The sequence below is a fragment of the Rhipicephalus sanguineus genome, unplaced genomic scaffold (genome assembly GCF_013339695.2).
Source record: "Rhipicephalus sanguineus isolate Rsan-2018 unplaced genomic scaffold, BIME_Rsan_1.4 Seq804, whole genome shotgun sequence".
In the NCBI taxonomy this organism is placed as follows: Eukaryota; Metazoa; Arthropoda; class Arachnida; order Ixodida; family Ixodidae; genus Rhipicephalus; species Rhipicephalus sanguineus.
Window position 1 is genome coordinate 23,569 of NW_023616026.1, and position 15,973 is coordinate 39,541.

A 15,973-nucleotide genomic window follows, 5' to 3' on the forward strand; every position below is an offset into this window, starting at 1 on the left:
GCGCGATGCGAATTGAATTTGTCAACGCGCGCGATTCGTCCGCAAACAGGCACTCGCACACGCGGGGGGAGTGTTAGCATAAGCCGGAGGCCAAGAAAAAAAAAAACAACGATACGCGTCCGACCAGCACAGCATCGCCGCGACGTTCCGGAAAAGGCGCGACCCGGCAAGCTCGCTGCTGCCTGTGTCATGCTCTCTCCCGCAAGCTCTCCCTTTTCCCTGCTGCCGCTCATCGCAGTTTCTTGATCTCGACATTGCAGCGGCAGCCGTGCCGCGGCGCCACGTGCCAGCGCCTTTTTTCTTTTTTTCTGTTTATCGGGTATTCATCCGTCGTCGTCGTCGCATCTGACGTCAGTAAGGGAAATGGCGTTCGTTTTGTGTAGAAAAAAATGCCGGGGCTGTGAGTCGCAGCAACGTCGCATTTTGTGCTCGGTCATCGCTGCCTTTCGGCGAGTCGTCACGCGTTTGTCGTGGAACAAGTACACGCTTTCTCGGAGTCGAACTTCGCTTGAAACAGGTGAGTGAGGCCGAAGTGCTCCCGACGTAGTTGTCCTTCAACCCTTCGCGAGGGAGGTAATGGCTGAACGCCTAGCACATGTCGCGGTTGGCGATTGCAAACCGGGCAGTGCGGCTTTGATGGAGCCGTGTTTTCGCGTCCGCCTTTCGCGACATTGTGTGGAACACTGCGCGAGTGATGGTGTGCGCGATGAAGCATGGACACGATGTCACGCGCGGTCTCTTGCCTAGCGCGCGGCTGGAGCGGGACACCCTCGGTATGGCTCATGAGTCGTCGAATTTTGACTGAGGCGACGATGACAGCGGAGTGTTGCATATCTATGCGTCAGCGCACGTTTGGTGCCGAGGTTGTGAGACTGAGCTCTGTATTGCTTGTTACCGATGGTACACAGTCCTTTGGTCGTGGTTAGTGCGCTTCCGGCGGTGCGGGCATGCGTTTTTCTTTCGCCCTCGTTCGTTTATCATTGCTGGCGCTGTAATGCGTGTCAAGTGACTTTCAGCGCCCGTGTGTGACGCATATTGGTATTATGCACCGATGGTATTCTATACTTGAAAAATCGTGGATTGAGAAGTAACGTTTGTGTGATTCCCCAAATTTGACGCCGGTTTTCCGAAAATGTGCAATCGCGTCTCTCTTTCGCCGACTTCACTCCTCCTCTCCCGAATTCGCGCGCTGAGCCGGTGGTGTTGGCTGAGCCACGGCCGCTGCATGATCGTGGCATCGTCCACGCGCCTACGCTTCAGGGCTCGTGGTTTTAAATAATAACTATTGGAATGATTAAACTTGCAACGGTTGTTAGAATAAAGTGAAGTTAACAGTCACGTGGTTCTGCCATGTAACGCTTACGGGATGAAATCAACACGTGCCTCCGCAGCGCTTTGTTCGTCGTTGTTTATGGTAGTGTGTGCTGTGTGGGCAGATTTGTGACCCAATGTGTAATCGTGGTTCTGACTGCACAGATAAGCCGACCACGATAAAGAACTTGTGACGCCAGTATGAAAATTTCATGCGCAGAACAATTTGTCGGTGGGCGCGCGTACACACACGCATATATACACGCGCACGTGGGTTTTTTAAAGGAAATATTGCTCAGTGAATAAGGAAAATTAGTGAGGCGGTCAGTACTTGCAATAACTAGTGCAAATAATAGTGCAAGTTACTCGTGGAACACTGCAAAAAGGTATTTCCAAAACACAGAGGGATATTTGACTTGGGAAGTTTAAGATCATTTCAGTGACATCTTTCTTATTAAGACATAGAGCTACAAGAAAAACAAGTTTCAAGAAAACCCACAGTAGATTTAATGCACCGTGCTGTGGTCTCGATGACGGGGGAAAAAACAAAAATAACTTTGAGCTTGTTGCCTGCAAAGAAAAAAACTTTTAAATTGCACTTCTTCAGTCTAAACCAAATGCTTCGTGCAATTGTCCCATTAATAATTATGGAATGGCAGCACTTTGACTTTAAAAGATTAAGGCAACAGGATATGGACAAACATAACATTTGCAAGCTGGTTCATAATGATTAATATTCAGATTTTGCTAGGAACTGATTTTGTCAAGAGTTCTGAGTAATTCTTCTGTAGCCCCGTGCAAAGGGCTACAGGGAAAAGGGCAGAGCGGGCATATGACGTTACACTTTTGCAACTCGTGAAGTATTGTAGCTTTTTCAGTAGCTCCATTGTCTGCCCTAGCATGGTTATTCTTCCCGGAAACTGATGTTTGCAACTTGCCTGAAGTGTGAACTTTTGTCATCGGACATTATGACCATGAGCATTCACCAAGCATGCTCGATTTTTCTTAGAAAAATGTATTTTTGTCGCTGAGGCGCTTTCCTTTTGGTTTAAGGCATAGCACGCGAAGTCTCTAGGTTATGTAGTACACCAAGCTGCGGCAAATTTTTGATATGCCAGTTCTGAACTGTGATGTGTACAGTTCCCATGGAATGAAACACTCAAATAGGGCTAAGTAATGCACATACTTTAATTCTAGTGTTTCATCAGTCTAGTATAATATTCTCGCATGCACTTGCATCAGAGCCAACATCTTAGTGGCTAGATTCGTAGTGACATGACGTGGTTATCATGAGCAGTTGTGTGCATAAGTTGTTAAAACTTGAATACTTGAAGTTTTGATACTGCATTTCAATCCGTGAGTACTGTACATTTGTTTCAAGCTGTGCATAGCGGATGAAGGCTGAGTGCCCACTGCATTTGCAACTGTCTCTGTAATTCACTTGAATTTATTTGCACTTTTGTGCATCTTCTATTAGTATTTGTTCCATGCAGTGATCCCATGTTGCTCCTTGTAAATACAGTTCTCAAAAAACTCTCGTGCAAAGTTTTAAACGAATTGCCACAGCACATCTCTTCATTATTTCTGATCAGATTATTTGCGGGCAGTGAATGGCCCTGAACACCATGTGGAGAACTGTACGCGGTTCCAGCATAATTTGGAGGTAATAGGCTGGAAAGTTCCAGCTTTGCGACTGTGACGTTGGTGCAAATAGTCTGCAGTCTCTAACACTTCATCATTGCTGTCATAGGGGAATTTTCCTCTCGGGACCAAATTTTTGTTATATTTTTCCAAGAGATGTAGTCTGTATTCTAAACTGCAGTCATGGGATCGAAATAGGCTAGGTATCGGGCACCTGTTTAATTAATATGCCAGCTGCACCTTTCCATAATAAGGTGTGCTGCAGTTCATCTGCACATGTCAGTGCATTTATTACAGTTTTAGGGATGGGCAAAGAAGAGGTGGTTGCAGCAACAGGCGGGCTATTTATAACGGCAGTACAATCCTGATGGTATCTTGGTAGCAACTTCAGAACTATTTGCTCATAAGTTTGACAAAATTTTTCAGCTCTGATAAGGGGCAGATGCATGTGCCTCCGCATTAATTTTTAAATGTGGGAGTGATAAGGTATTGCTTGCACTTCTCCCAACATTCTGAAAGCATATTTTTGTGGGCAGTTCTATCATTAGACTTGTTTGGCAAAAGCTCATCGGCAGTCAAACCATGCCATGGGTCATGAAGTCTTCAATCCGTTGTCATAATGGGCCACTGCTGTTAAGGGGTGAATACACAGTAAAGCAGCTTTGAGTGGGACCCTTGAGCACAAGAAGTGGGTTCAGTATTTCCCTAGAATTTTGCAAAGTGAAACAGCGTTGATGCACACTGAACTGCTTGGAGTGCGAGTGTGCACTTGCTCATGAACTCAAAACTGGGCATCAGCCAGAGGCAGTAGTACTACAAAGCGAGGTTTATGTGTGAAAATGGGCACTTTGGGAAAACCATCCAAAGTGAGTTTGTTTGGCGCGTAGTGCGTGAAAGGCAGGTTTCTGCCTGATGATGTAATATTGGAGTGTCACAGGATTACATGAGCAAGGCATTTCCTACTGATAATGTGTCCAGCTGATTTGTAGCATGCTCTGTGCTTTCAAATGGCCACTGAACAAAGGCAACGTTGCTTGCAAACACCTACAAAGGCTCTGCATAGAGCCCAGGGCACTCTGCATCTGCCTGACTCCTTCGCACTGCAATGCACATCTGTGCAATGAAATGAAAATTACCTTAATTGACAGCACATCTTGAGTAACACCTGTGTTTCGTTTGTACACCTTTCTTGCCTTCGCTACCCTTCCTACAGGCGATATCTCCTCCTCACCGCTTATTTCTTAAAAGCATGTGTACAATGTCGGCACTAAGCGTTGAGCCCATCAGTATTTCGCGCTTGTCAGCTACACGCTGTTATCAGTGCTTGCGCAGTCGAAAACACACAAAATTAAGTGAAATCAGTTGATCGCACACAATAGTCATGCGAGACAAGGAAGAACGGGTGGGCGGCTGCATGGCAAAGCATATGGGAGACAGTTCACAACTGATATTTCGGGTATCTGGAACAATCAAGCGTATGTACCATAATGACGTCATGCGAATCGCTGTTCTTGCGTCACGAAGTGCGCCATAAGGACGAGAAACGCCAGGAGAGAATAATGCGCTTGTTTTTTGTATTTTCAGAGGCTCGTGAGGGGCCCTTTAAGCTTAATTGACTGGTCAGTCAAATTACAAGAAGGCTCATTTGTGCATGTGCAACAGACCACTTGAACCATTTGCTGAATTCGCTACTTGTACAGCCCTCACATAATTTAATTGCGTCCTTGCCTGTCAGTGCAGGAGCGTAATTGTTGCATGTGGTTGTCGTCTTCCACGGAAAAAGTTTTGGTGCCTCATGCGGTCTGTACATTCATCATATCAATGTCCACAAAGGTTTGTTTGTTTCGTAAGTCTTGCATGGTTTTTTTTCACCATTTCGCATTTCTAGAGCACGGCTGATAAAGTGACTCGGTTTCTTTACTGACATTTGTTACTGCTTTGCTGTGGCACTCTTCTGGGGCGGTGTTGTGATAATTGCACGAGTTGTGCTTGCACAGCTTTTTTCAAGGAGTTAAGTTCAAGTGGTCACAAAATGGCACAGCTGTGGAACCGCCTAAATAGGTCTTATTTTCTGTGAACTTTATTGTTCTGTGGTTCATATCCTTTGCACTAGTAAGCCACGTGGTAGGCACCGAGGGATGAGGCAAATTAATTTTACCTAAGAGGATACCGAGGCCACCACTTGCTTTGGCAGCACATTTGTTTGCATTATTTATCTCAAGATAAAAAAATGTTGACCTTGCAGTATTTGAGCAGGAGTGTGGCATGTGAAGCAATGCTTTATCAGTATGTGATATTTCCTTGTGCAGGGGATTGCAGCTGTCCTCGAAATGCTAGGTAATTCTTGAAAGTTGAGAACTTCCTTAGTTTTTGTTCTTATATCTGCCCACGCTGTTGGTACAATGCGAGACATGCCAATCCAGTCTTGTCAGTAGTTTTGTGTCAGCATTACAAGCCACATACAGCAGTTATGGCTTCATACTTGATCCTATAATGCAGTGATATTAGTAAGCTTTTCTAGCAGAAAAAAAATGAGTATTTGAGTACAGTACATTACATTTTAGGAACTTGTCACCACGTCATCACTACAGAGTTAGTAGCAAGCAAGGTGTTCATACATCCTCAGCTCAAACAAGATATTTACCTTCAATCCTATGTAAGATTGTTTCATTGTCTTGATGTAAGTATGGTTCACAGTACCTATTGTATTTTGTGAAGCGACTGGAAATATTATCAAAGAAAATTCTGCAGTGGGCTAGCTGGATAGACATATTGAAATTATTGTGCAAAGCGACATAACGGACAGCACTTGAGCAAGGAACAAAATGTGACACCTTTGTGCAAACTGTTAGCTGAATGTTAATAATGGCTAAATATAATATTAGTTAAGAAACTGCATGACAGGGTTTTACAGCATAGTTAAATAAAGAAACCCAGGTTGACTGAGATGGTCAGCACATTTTATCACCATGCTGCAATGGCTCCTTGAACTCTCTCTGGCACTCTACAAAAACTTTAGTCTTCAGACACAGAGCATCATTGTAACTTCTGCGCATGCATGCTGCACATGGTGATTGTTCAGTATCATGCCGTCCACCTGGACAATCTGACCACCTGGAGCTTTGTGGGCGTGTTCGTTATATAAATTCTTTGTTGTCGCCGTACAACACAGCTGTTATTGTCTCGGGTGACCCTGCCATCTGGAATCTGGAGCAATAAAGTTGAAAATAGTGGAGACTGCTCGCAAGGAAGAGGCATGCTAAGTTGCGCATTGCACCTATGTTTCTATCTGTAATTTTGCTGATGCCAGTGGGTTTTTTAAGGCGAGAGCATTAAAGAGCTTTTTTCGCAGAAATTTCAGTGTCGGCGTCGTTTTTTGTGAGCGAAAAATCAGTGTTGACCGGGAGCAAAAATTCGGTATAGATGCAAATAAAGAAATAAGAAGATATCTTCGCTTCGAGTGGGAATCGAACCCAGGACTTCTGCGTGGCAAGAAGGCGTTCTACCACAGAGCCATGCCCGTGCCCAGAATTGTTCGTAAAAAAAAAACACTATACGTATGAACATCATGTAGTGCGAGGAGCAGGGGCGTAGCCAGAAATTTTTTTCAGGGGGGGTTCAACCATACTTTATGTATTTCGTGCGTGCGTTTGTATGTGTACGTGTATATATGCGCAAGCACAATTGAAAAATTTCGGGGGGGTGTTTGAACCCCCCAACCCCCCCCCCCCCCCTTGGCTACGCCCCTGGCGAGGAGGGTCATTAAGGGGCCCCTAAACCACCCAGAGGTCGAAATTGAGTTCTGGTGTTGCAGTTGTGCACAAGCCTACGACGAACACGTAGCCGTGAGAATGTTTCGGAACGGTGCCGTAATAGGGGAGTTACACGTGTTTAATGATTCGAAGGACGCCTTTGCTCGCTTCTCTCTTATCTCCATTCGTCGGCTCGTCTCTCCTCCTGGCCAAGTGTTCCTTCTCACCGTGCGAGGAGGAAGAGCAGCAAGTGTGTGTACCTGCGAACGGACAAACGGGTATTGTGGATGACAAGCAGACGACATATTGACGTCACGGCAAGCATTAAGGCGATGAGGAATGCCGAAAGGCACAGAGAGGAGAGGGGATTGTTTCTTGGAATTTGTGGGGCACTCATGGCTTGTAGCGCTGCTGCTTTTGGCATTGTTGATCGTAAAGGCATTCTGAACTCGATGCACGTGTTCATTTGAAATGTTAAAAAATATTGGAGGTGGTTTAGGGCCCTTTCACATGTAATAGTGCATGGCAACAGCATAGAATCACACCAGGTGTCAGAACATGCGAATTGTGCGACGAGTGGTTGGTTTAAGGCCCATCAGTTGCAAAGCACACAGACATAATTATCATTATCAACAATGCTTGCAGATGCGCGTGTTGCCTTACGGACCCGTAGTGGGTACCTTGCCAACTTGCAAAAGGTAGAATTATGTTGTAGTAGGCATTTCGCAACTGTACTTGCAGTTGGCATTCTACGATAGTTTGAAATGCAATTTTCACACGCACAGACATTCCTTTCCTTGCAGTATGGTTGACATTTCCACCGAGAAGTGAAGCCAGACTAGCGATTGAGAAGGCGATGTGAAGAGGGTCCGATTACGCTATCGCGTTCTACTTTTGAAGGCGAAGCTCAAAGAGACTTCCAAGTTTTTTGCTAAGCAAATGATCTAATGGCAAATGTGCTGCATTTTTTGTTGCTTCTTCCCACAGGGTGGTGTAGGCACCCACCAAGACCGTGCTGGTAGGTGGCAAGGGGCGAGAGCAGCATGTCGCTCTGGGCCCGTCTGCAGGAGCTTCCCGGGGAGCTCTTACGCCAGTGTCAGCTGGCCTATGGCGAGCACTTCCCCATGGAGGTTAGGTGTGCCTTGTCCCAATGGATCGAGGAGAAGCCTTGGCAGGACATGGACCCTGACAACCCCTCTTTCGAAATGTATGCACCGTCTGTGGTGGCCTCCCTGCTCGAGGAGCTGCAACTCAAGGCCTCCACCGAGGATAACTTTGTCATGCGGCTCAAGCTCCTGGAAGCCGTGAACTCCTTTAAGGTAGCAAACGTGCCTCTCCAGTACCTTGCATGTGTTGCTGTGTTAAGTGTGGCCTTTGCAGTAACAATAGAGCAACAGACGGGACATTGGAATATTAGGGCCTGATAGCATAAACAATTAAAGTTTTGACTGATAAAATTTTTAATGATCATCTAGAGAAGTAAGCCTGGTTTATCGCTTGGTTACAGGTGTCTGGTGATGACAGTGGCATCACCAGACACCTGAATGTGTGACACAATAATCACACACGCATAAATTACTTGTACAGTCACACATATACTCAAAGGTATAACTCATATTGTTTCGTTATGGCCTCTTGCCCTTAGGAACACCAGCAGCACTTTTGTGTTGCATAGCTCACAGGCTTTGCCATGTGTGCTATTCACACATGGCAAAGCACACAGCTCCATGCTCACAGCACACAGCTCCAAGCTCGTGCAGCATATCAAATGCAGTGCTGACTTCAGACTTTGTTGCCCCAAGTAGCAGTAGTGGCACTTGCGCAAGTCTTGTTTCAGATTTGCCTGAGAATTACATTTACAGTAAATGCATTTATTGGCATTTACTGCATATGCATCTTGTGTGAATCTCACCTGTAATTCCTTACGTATAAGTATGAAGTATGGTTTCATTAGCATGCGGAGCTTTTAGGAGAAGATGCTCAAGCAGAGCAATCCACACACAATTTCAGGGAAAGATGAAGGCTTCAAAGGACTGTAATTCTGAACAAGCAGTCCCCTTGTCCAATTAAGTTGCCTCTAGCAATAGCCTTGTTCAACATTTCATCACTACAAGCAAAGCAAGGCAGATCACAGTTGTTAGAAGTACATCTCAAAGGGAGCAAACATTTTATAAGCTTGTCTTAAAGTTTGCAAATTTGAAAACTGTGCTTTGTGGCCATGCCGCATAGACTTCGTGCCTGATAAACGTTTTGACGCTGACAGTATGTGGCATTCATAAACTAGTGACTGCACAGTTGTGATGCTGCTCTAGAGGTATGCTTGTTCATTTAGTATTATTAGCACCTTGTTGACAAATCTTACCGCTCTTCTCACTTGTCGTTCTGATTTAGCAAAACTACGGCCACAACCCATGTGCCCTGATTCGTGTGATCAAGAACTGCCTTGCCACTGAGATGCGCATAATCCAGCAGGCAGAGAACTGTAGCCGACTGGCCTCCCATATGCCAGGCCCCCATGATCCGCACACGGAAATAACCCAGCAGTTGGACACATTGCGAAGGCGCACACAGGTATGTTTCATTTCACGATTGAGATGGACTGGTGAGGGTCAGCTTTACGGGTGTGGTTCGTAGCACTGAAAGCATTCAGCAGTTCTTGAATAGCTTTAATTCATCTTGTTTCTGGTGTTTGCCCTGAATGCGACATGCCACATCTGCCATTAAAGGCCATCGAGTATGGGCTTGAGCACAGCAATTTCTCACCTCGTTTCCCTAACGGGGACATTAGATATAACCAGGGCGTAGCCAAGGTGGGGGGGGGTTGGGGGGTTCAAACCCCCCCCGAAATTTTGAGTTTTGCTTGCGTATATATACACGCACCCATACAAACGCATGCACGAACATACATAAAGTATGGTTGAACCCCCCCCCCCCCCCCCCGAAAAAATTCCTGGCTACGCCCCTGGATATAACATCGCTCTCAATGACTTTTTCAATGCTTTTGGTTAATCTTGTCAGGACACACGTGTTACGCAGTGAAATAAATAACGTTACTTAATGTGCTTGTATATCACTCGTGTTAAACTTAACCCTGTGAGTGTCAAATTTAAAAGAGAACTTTTCCATATGGTCAAATTTGTTATTGCGGATTTTGAATGTACGAAATGTGTAAAGTCAGGAAAAAATTATACAAGAAATCTGGAACAGTATTTTGGTGTCAGCACAACTCAAAACCGCAATATGTTCAATATAGGGTGTGCGAATATTTGAAATTTCGAATATTTTCCGAATAGTATTTGTTATTTGATTCGATTCGCACTGTAATTTTACTATTCGAACTATTCGAACTTCCCAAAAACAAGTACAGTCAACGTCCGATTGAAAGTGACCCCTTCAGATTCTCAATATGCTTCACCTCATTACACTGTCGTATTGCGGCGAAGCTGCCTTTCAAGCTCTGTTACGGTCGAACTTTGCCAAGTCACAGTCAACGCCTGATTGGATGTGGTCCCTATGCTTCACCTCATCACACCTGGGTATTGCGGCAAAGCTGCCTTTCAAGCTCCGTTGCAGTCGAACTTCGCCAAGACACAACGTCCAATTGGAAGTGGTCCCTAGATTTTTCAATATGCTTCACCTCATCACACCCCGGTATTGCGGCAAAGTTGCCTTTCAAGCCCCGTTACGGTCGAACTTTGCCAAGACTCAGTCAACATCAGATTGGAAGTGGTTCCTAGATTTTCAATATGCTTCACCTCATCACACCCCGGTATTGCGGCAATGCTGCCTTTCAAGCTCCGCTACGGTCGCAGATGTATTAACTCAAGAAAACGCTGGTTCCAACATGGAGATGAAAGATGTGGCAGAGTTGGGGGCTCAATTAAGGGGGGATGCGGCTTTCGTGTCGCGCAAAATGGCAAAAAAATCGATTTTTTGAAAATCACATTTTCAGTTTCTGTAGCCCTTTTTCTATCTGATTCCAAAATATCTTCCCTGAAAACCACCTAGAAGTGCTTTGAAAAATTTGTTGCGCGGGCTGAGGTGGCGAAAATTATTGTGGAGATTGCAAAAAAAACGGTGCTTTTCAAAAAATTCTTGCTCCGCCACGGTACAACCGGGCGCCGCCATTTGAGCTCGCCGTAAAAAGCATTTCTTCGTTTTCAAATTCCCCGCCTCATCTGGCTCCTCCCTTGGATCAAGCGCACAAAAAGCAAATCTCTGAAGGTCGTTTCGAGGCCTCCGATTGGCCGTGTCGCCATGTTGCTCCGCACGCCTTGCCATTGGTCCGATGCTCGCTTCGAGAGGACAGTCATCTGCTGCTTCGTCGCGATGTTACCTGATGTTACGACTGTCGAAAAATCGCGCTACTTAGTGATGCGTTCGCTCTCGTTCTGTGTACACGGGTCGACGATAATTTAGAATATGATTACCCTTAGTTCGACAGCTGCATGCGGACGTGCAGTCATCAGTGTACGATAGTGTGCCGCTCGTCGCGAACATCGCAGATGCGTCTCGGGTAGTTCAGCTTGCCAGCACTTCGTCTCCGTGACGAAGAACTTCGCGGGACTACTCTTTGTACTCGCGATCGAACATGACGTGCTTTGAAACATCGGGCACCGCGGCCACACACCGCGACCGAGCTTGCTGCTCGGAGTCGTGGCTAGGCCTAACTCCGCTTACGGCGCTGGTTTACGAGACGAATCCGAACTTTGCGGGCAAGGACATCGCGCTAGCGGACAAGCCGCACTGTGCTTCGTCACAAGCAACAAATCGCATCGTCCGCTGGCTACTCGAAAGTGCGAATGGCCACTTTATGCATCGGCAGCAGACTCCCGGTCAAGCTCGTCGCGCATTGACCGCTCCGAGCAGCGGCTAGCAATTTCGTGCGTCGGCGCCGCAAAATGCGAGACCAGCACGTTACGCACGACGATTTTCTGTCGCCGCGGCTAGAGTTACTGTATGCTACCTTTAGGTAGCAGAGTTGCGCATCTGTCTTCCAACGCCGCTAGCAACCATGCATTGCGGAGAAGCTGCCGCATGGGCGAATTTTTTTATTTCTCGACGCCGCCGCTGCAGCGAACTGAATTACACTAGCCATCGACAGCCAGTGTTTATCGCCAGTCTTCAACATGCCAGGCAGGTTAATCGGCGACACAGTGGCATGTCGCCTGCAAAAACAAAGTGCGACTTCACCGCATACCTGTGGTTGCTAGCCGGACCTATGCGCTACTCTGCTACCTAAAGGTAGCATATACAGTGACTCTAGCCGCGGCTAGGAGCACTGCACATTGTCGCCGAATGTCGCCAGCCAGCATATAGTGCGCGACTTCTCGGACCCCGCGGCCGAGTACATCGGCATGAAAGAAAGCGCTGGTGATGCAATTTAGGCACGCTTGGATTCATGCTTGGTATCGCCGCTAACTCTGATGAATCTTCTAAAATAACGAAAGCCTCGCTAATTACCGTTTCCGCGACCGAGTGAATGATGAAACGCATCACAGGCGAGGTTTGCAAATGAGCGTGGCGTGTGTGAAGCAGGGAGTTGAATTTATATCTGACCAACTCGCGTTACTGAATAAACTGCTCATATATTTCATCCCAGAAATGTTTGCAGTAAGTGTGCCAATTTTCATGAAAACCTACGAAGGAATAAGAAAGTTGGTACTGAATGCCACGTCCCCCACCTTAATTTTGTTCAGAAGGTCACTGGAAAGAATGACCTCCGGCACACATCCATTGTTTGTGATGGAGACAGGGATACTTCCCCGACTCTTTCTCAAGAAAAACATACGGATTTGTTCCATTGGCTAGAGAAGACTGTATAAATCATGTCAAAAAGAGGATGGGTACAGCTCTGCCAACACCTGTATCAAGAAGCAAAAAAGGTCAACCACTTGAAGGATGGGCCCGCCTGACTCAAGACCCGATTAATTTAAAAGACTGACTAGTTATGGTATGGCTATCCGTGACAACGTTGACATTGATGACATGCAAAAGACCATAATGGCAACGTTCTATCATGTCACCTCGAGAGATGAAGTGCCGCACCATGAATTCTGCCCACTTGGGTCCCTGAGCTGGTGCAAGTACCGTGCTGCAGAAGCTGAAGGCAAGGCTCCACCACCACACACGTAAACTGGCAGCACTGCATTACTGCCAGTCTACTAAACCCTGACCACCCTCACTTGCTCGGCTGTTGCCAAAACAAAAAAAGTCAAAATGCGGCTGAGATTCTTCATTCGGTAGTTCGGTCAATTCTACCAGAACAGCTAAACACTTCACTGATTGCCGCCAAAACAGCTGTCAACGAGGCAGTCTGCAAGTGTAATACTGGCACTCTCCATGCTTATAGAGAGTTTTATGCATCACTTGGCCCGAAGCCTGGATAGCACTCCATTCAAAGAGTCTCAGAGAAGGATGCCATACGGGAAAAAAAGGCATCAAAAGGACACCAAAGCAAGCACCAAATGCTCAAGAGACCTCACACTAAGGACACCAAAAACTATGATCCTAGTGCATTCCAGATCACTGGACGCAAGGTGAAACTTCGAGAGCCGTTTTCTCAAAAGTGCCTTTTTGCCTGCCTGCCAAGTTTGCGCAGCCATTTTCTTCATAACCGTTTGGCCTATTTTGGCTCCGTTTCTTTTGTCATGTTTCTTAGACTAATGCATGTTGTGACATTCTTTCTTTCTCAGTTTGACGCTTTGTAATTTTACGATGTGACTACTCGTTCACCCCAAGAGTGTGCCTGATTTGAAGGTATCAAAAAGAATCGCAATGCAAGAATATTGTGTGCAAAACAAAATAAAGCAAGGATGCCACGACACTCAGCGTGCACTTAGCTATGCAACAAATATTCACCTAGCCTTCTAGTCCTTTTTTTAAACTCTCCAAGCATTGCGCAAAGTGCAAAGGAGTGCAATGGATGGATGGATGGATGGAAGAACTTTATTGTGGATGGAAGAACTTTAAGGAATGCAAGAAGTAAAAATTTAATTGAATAAAAGTTCTGAAGGTATCACTCTGAAACTTTTTTGGAAGCATCAGGGAGACATGCTGAATATTTGTGCCAATTTTCATCACCATCTGTTAAGTTATAAGAAAGTTGGTTTTCCAAAGCCACGTCCCCCCTTAACGCTGTTTTGGGCCTGAAATTTGGGCAGGAAGTCCGAAAAATCAGACGCCGAAGTTTTTTAGCATCCAAAATTAGATGTTCTTATATATCGACGTCTACGAGGCAAATTTGGAACTCCGGACTTGAAGGGAGCACACCCTTGTCCGCCACATCAGTTGGGCTTCCACAGAAGTTGAAAGAGGAGGAGAGGCTGAGGAAATGGCATCTTTGCCTATCACGTGTAAAGTGTTGTCGGTAACATTTTGGTTGCACCAAATCATGTACATAAATAGAATTCGGCCTCTACATTGCCTCATTCTTGATAAGACAACTATGAAACACCACCCCGCCAGTCCTTCATCAACCTAGCGAAAAGAAATACTTTCATGTTGCTATCCCATAAGAATATGTTAGGAATCCTCTCGAACTTTTTTGCTGCAATTTCGCTTCGAAGTATTCGAAAAATTTTCTAGAAATATTCGAAAAATATTCGATTCGATTCGCACTCACACTTCAATATTCGAATTCGCTTCACACCCAAATTTTGCTATTCGCACAGCTCTAGTTCAATAGTATTTCAGAGTGTGGTATTGAAAAATGGGTCTACACAGAGTGCCTTATCGCAGTCTGCACACATAAAATGCATGTCCATTCTCCTCTTCGAGCGACGAGTTGTGTTGGCACAGACACGCATCTTCTCTTCGTGCGGCTGCTTTGAGTAAACTCGGTAAACAAGGACAGCAAGAATACCTTGTGAGCGTTGGTAATAAACAAGCTAAGAGCAGCGCCAATAAAGATCGAAATCAACTTCCGCTGCCCCAGCAAGGACGTGCCGATAAAGACAAAAATCCAGTTTCGTGCACCTCCGTTGTGATCACATAGCGAAATTGAAACCATGCAAGGCTGTTGCCCATCGGCGTTGCTGCAGAGCGCACGAGGCACTGAAGCTAGAAATCAGTTCTCTTTATCTTTGCAAGAAGGCAGCACAATCATTTCAAATGCTTCTTGGTAAGTGCTAGGGTGGCAGCACCTCCAAATGAGCATGCATCGTTATTACGACGTAAAATTTCAAACAGTGGGTTGAAAACATACTCGTACGGCAGAGACCTTGCAGGACAGAAAACCGCCACCGTACATGTACGGCAAAACACTCAAAGGGTTAATGGGTCAGTCGCCCCTAAAAAAAATTCTGCTCTGAAATGGACAATTTCTGCCCCAAACCTGCACCACACTTGCTGCTCCGTGTCGCTCCAAAACATATTTGGGCTCTTTCATCACTGCATTATCCATTGGTTTGCGTGCAGGGACAAACGCTGATGAGACAAAGCAACATGCATACTTTGCTGCATGAGTGTCTGCTGTACTGTACTAAATAGTGTACAGATTCACACAAATGGCAACTTGAAATGATGGGAAGGTCCTTTTGAGAGCAGTTAAGGCTAATCGTACAGGCCAGCAACATTTAGCAGCTGCATGGATCTTTCCCATGTGTGTGTGGGCTTGTTTACAGCCACGATTTCGAATGCTTCGTGTGCAGGAGATGGAGGACGAACTTCGCCGCATGATCCAGATTCAGGAGTCTTTTGTGATCCAGTACCAGGAGTGCCAGAAGCTGCAAGCACACTACCAGCAGCTTTCAGCGCAAAACACTGGTCAGACCAATGTGGAGCTGCTCAACAAGATGCACAACGAGAGCAAGGCCATGGAGCAGGCAATTCGGCAGCGAATCAGCGAGCTGCGTGAAATGCGCATTGTGAGTTATGCATGCATTCACACAACAGTACCACAACAAGGGCCCGGAAGAAGGCAGCATGCAAAGTGAAAATCTTTTAAAAGATTGGCTCGTGAAATATTGTTTGAGGAATAAATAACCACAAGCACTACCCATACATAGCTTTGAATTCATTGACATGTGCAGTTATTTTTATGTATCGGCACTGTTACATTTTGTTTTGTTACGACTATGGAAACTCGATATGGTAGCGTTGTGGCTAAGGTGTCAAGCTGTAAAGCTAGAATTCAGCTTCATTCATATACAGTAAAAGCTCGTTATTTTGACACCCGTTAATTTGGATAATTCGGACGGCTCTCTTGGTCCCGGCCAAAGTGCATGTTATTCTATGGGACCAAACCTTCGTTAATTCGTCATAATTCG

The 15,973-nt window shown here is 45.8% G+C and overlaps 1 protein-coding gene across 1 annotated transcript in view; it reads left to right on the forward strand.

Moving 5' to 3' along the window:
• Positions 1-389: 389 nt before the first annotated feature.
• The window catches only part of LOC119378366 (signal transducer and activator of transcription 5B-like), a 112,667-nt gene continuing 97,083 nt past the window's right edge, over positions 390-15,973 (forward strand). The window contains 4 exon segments of the mRNA XM_049411754.1: positions 390-517; positions 7,692-8,023; positions 9,096-9,275; positions 15,356-15,571. Of these exon segments, the coding sequence (XP_049267711.1) occupies positions 7,748-8,023; positions 9,096-9,275; positions 15,356-15,571 (672 nt within the window). The 5' untranslated portion in view covers positions 390-517; positions 7,692-7,747.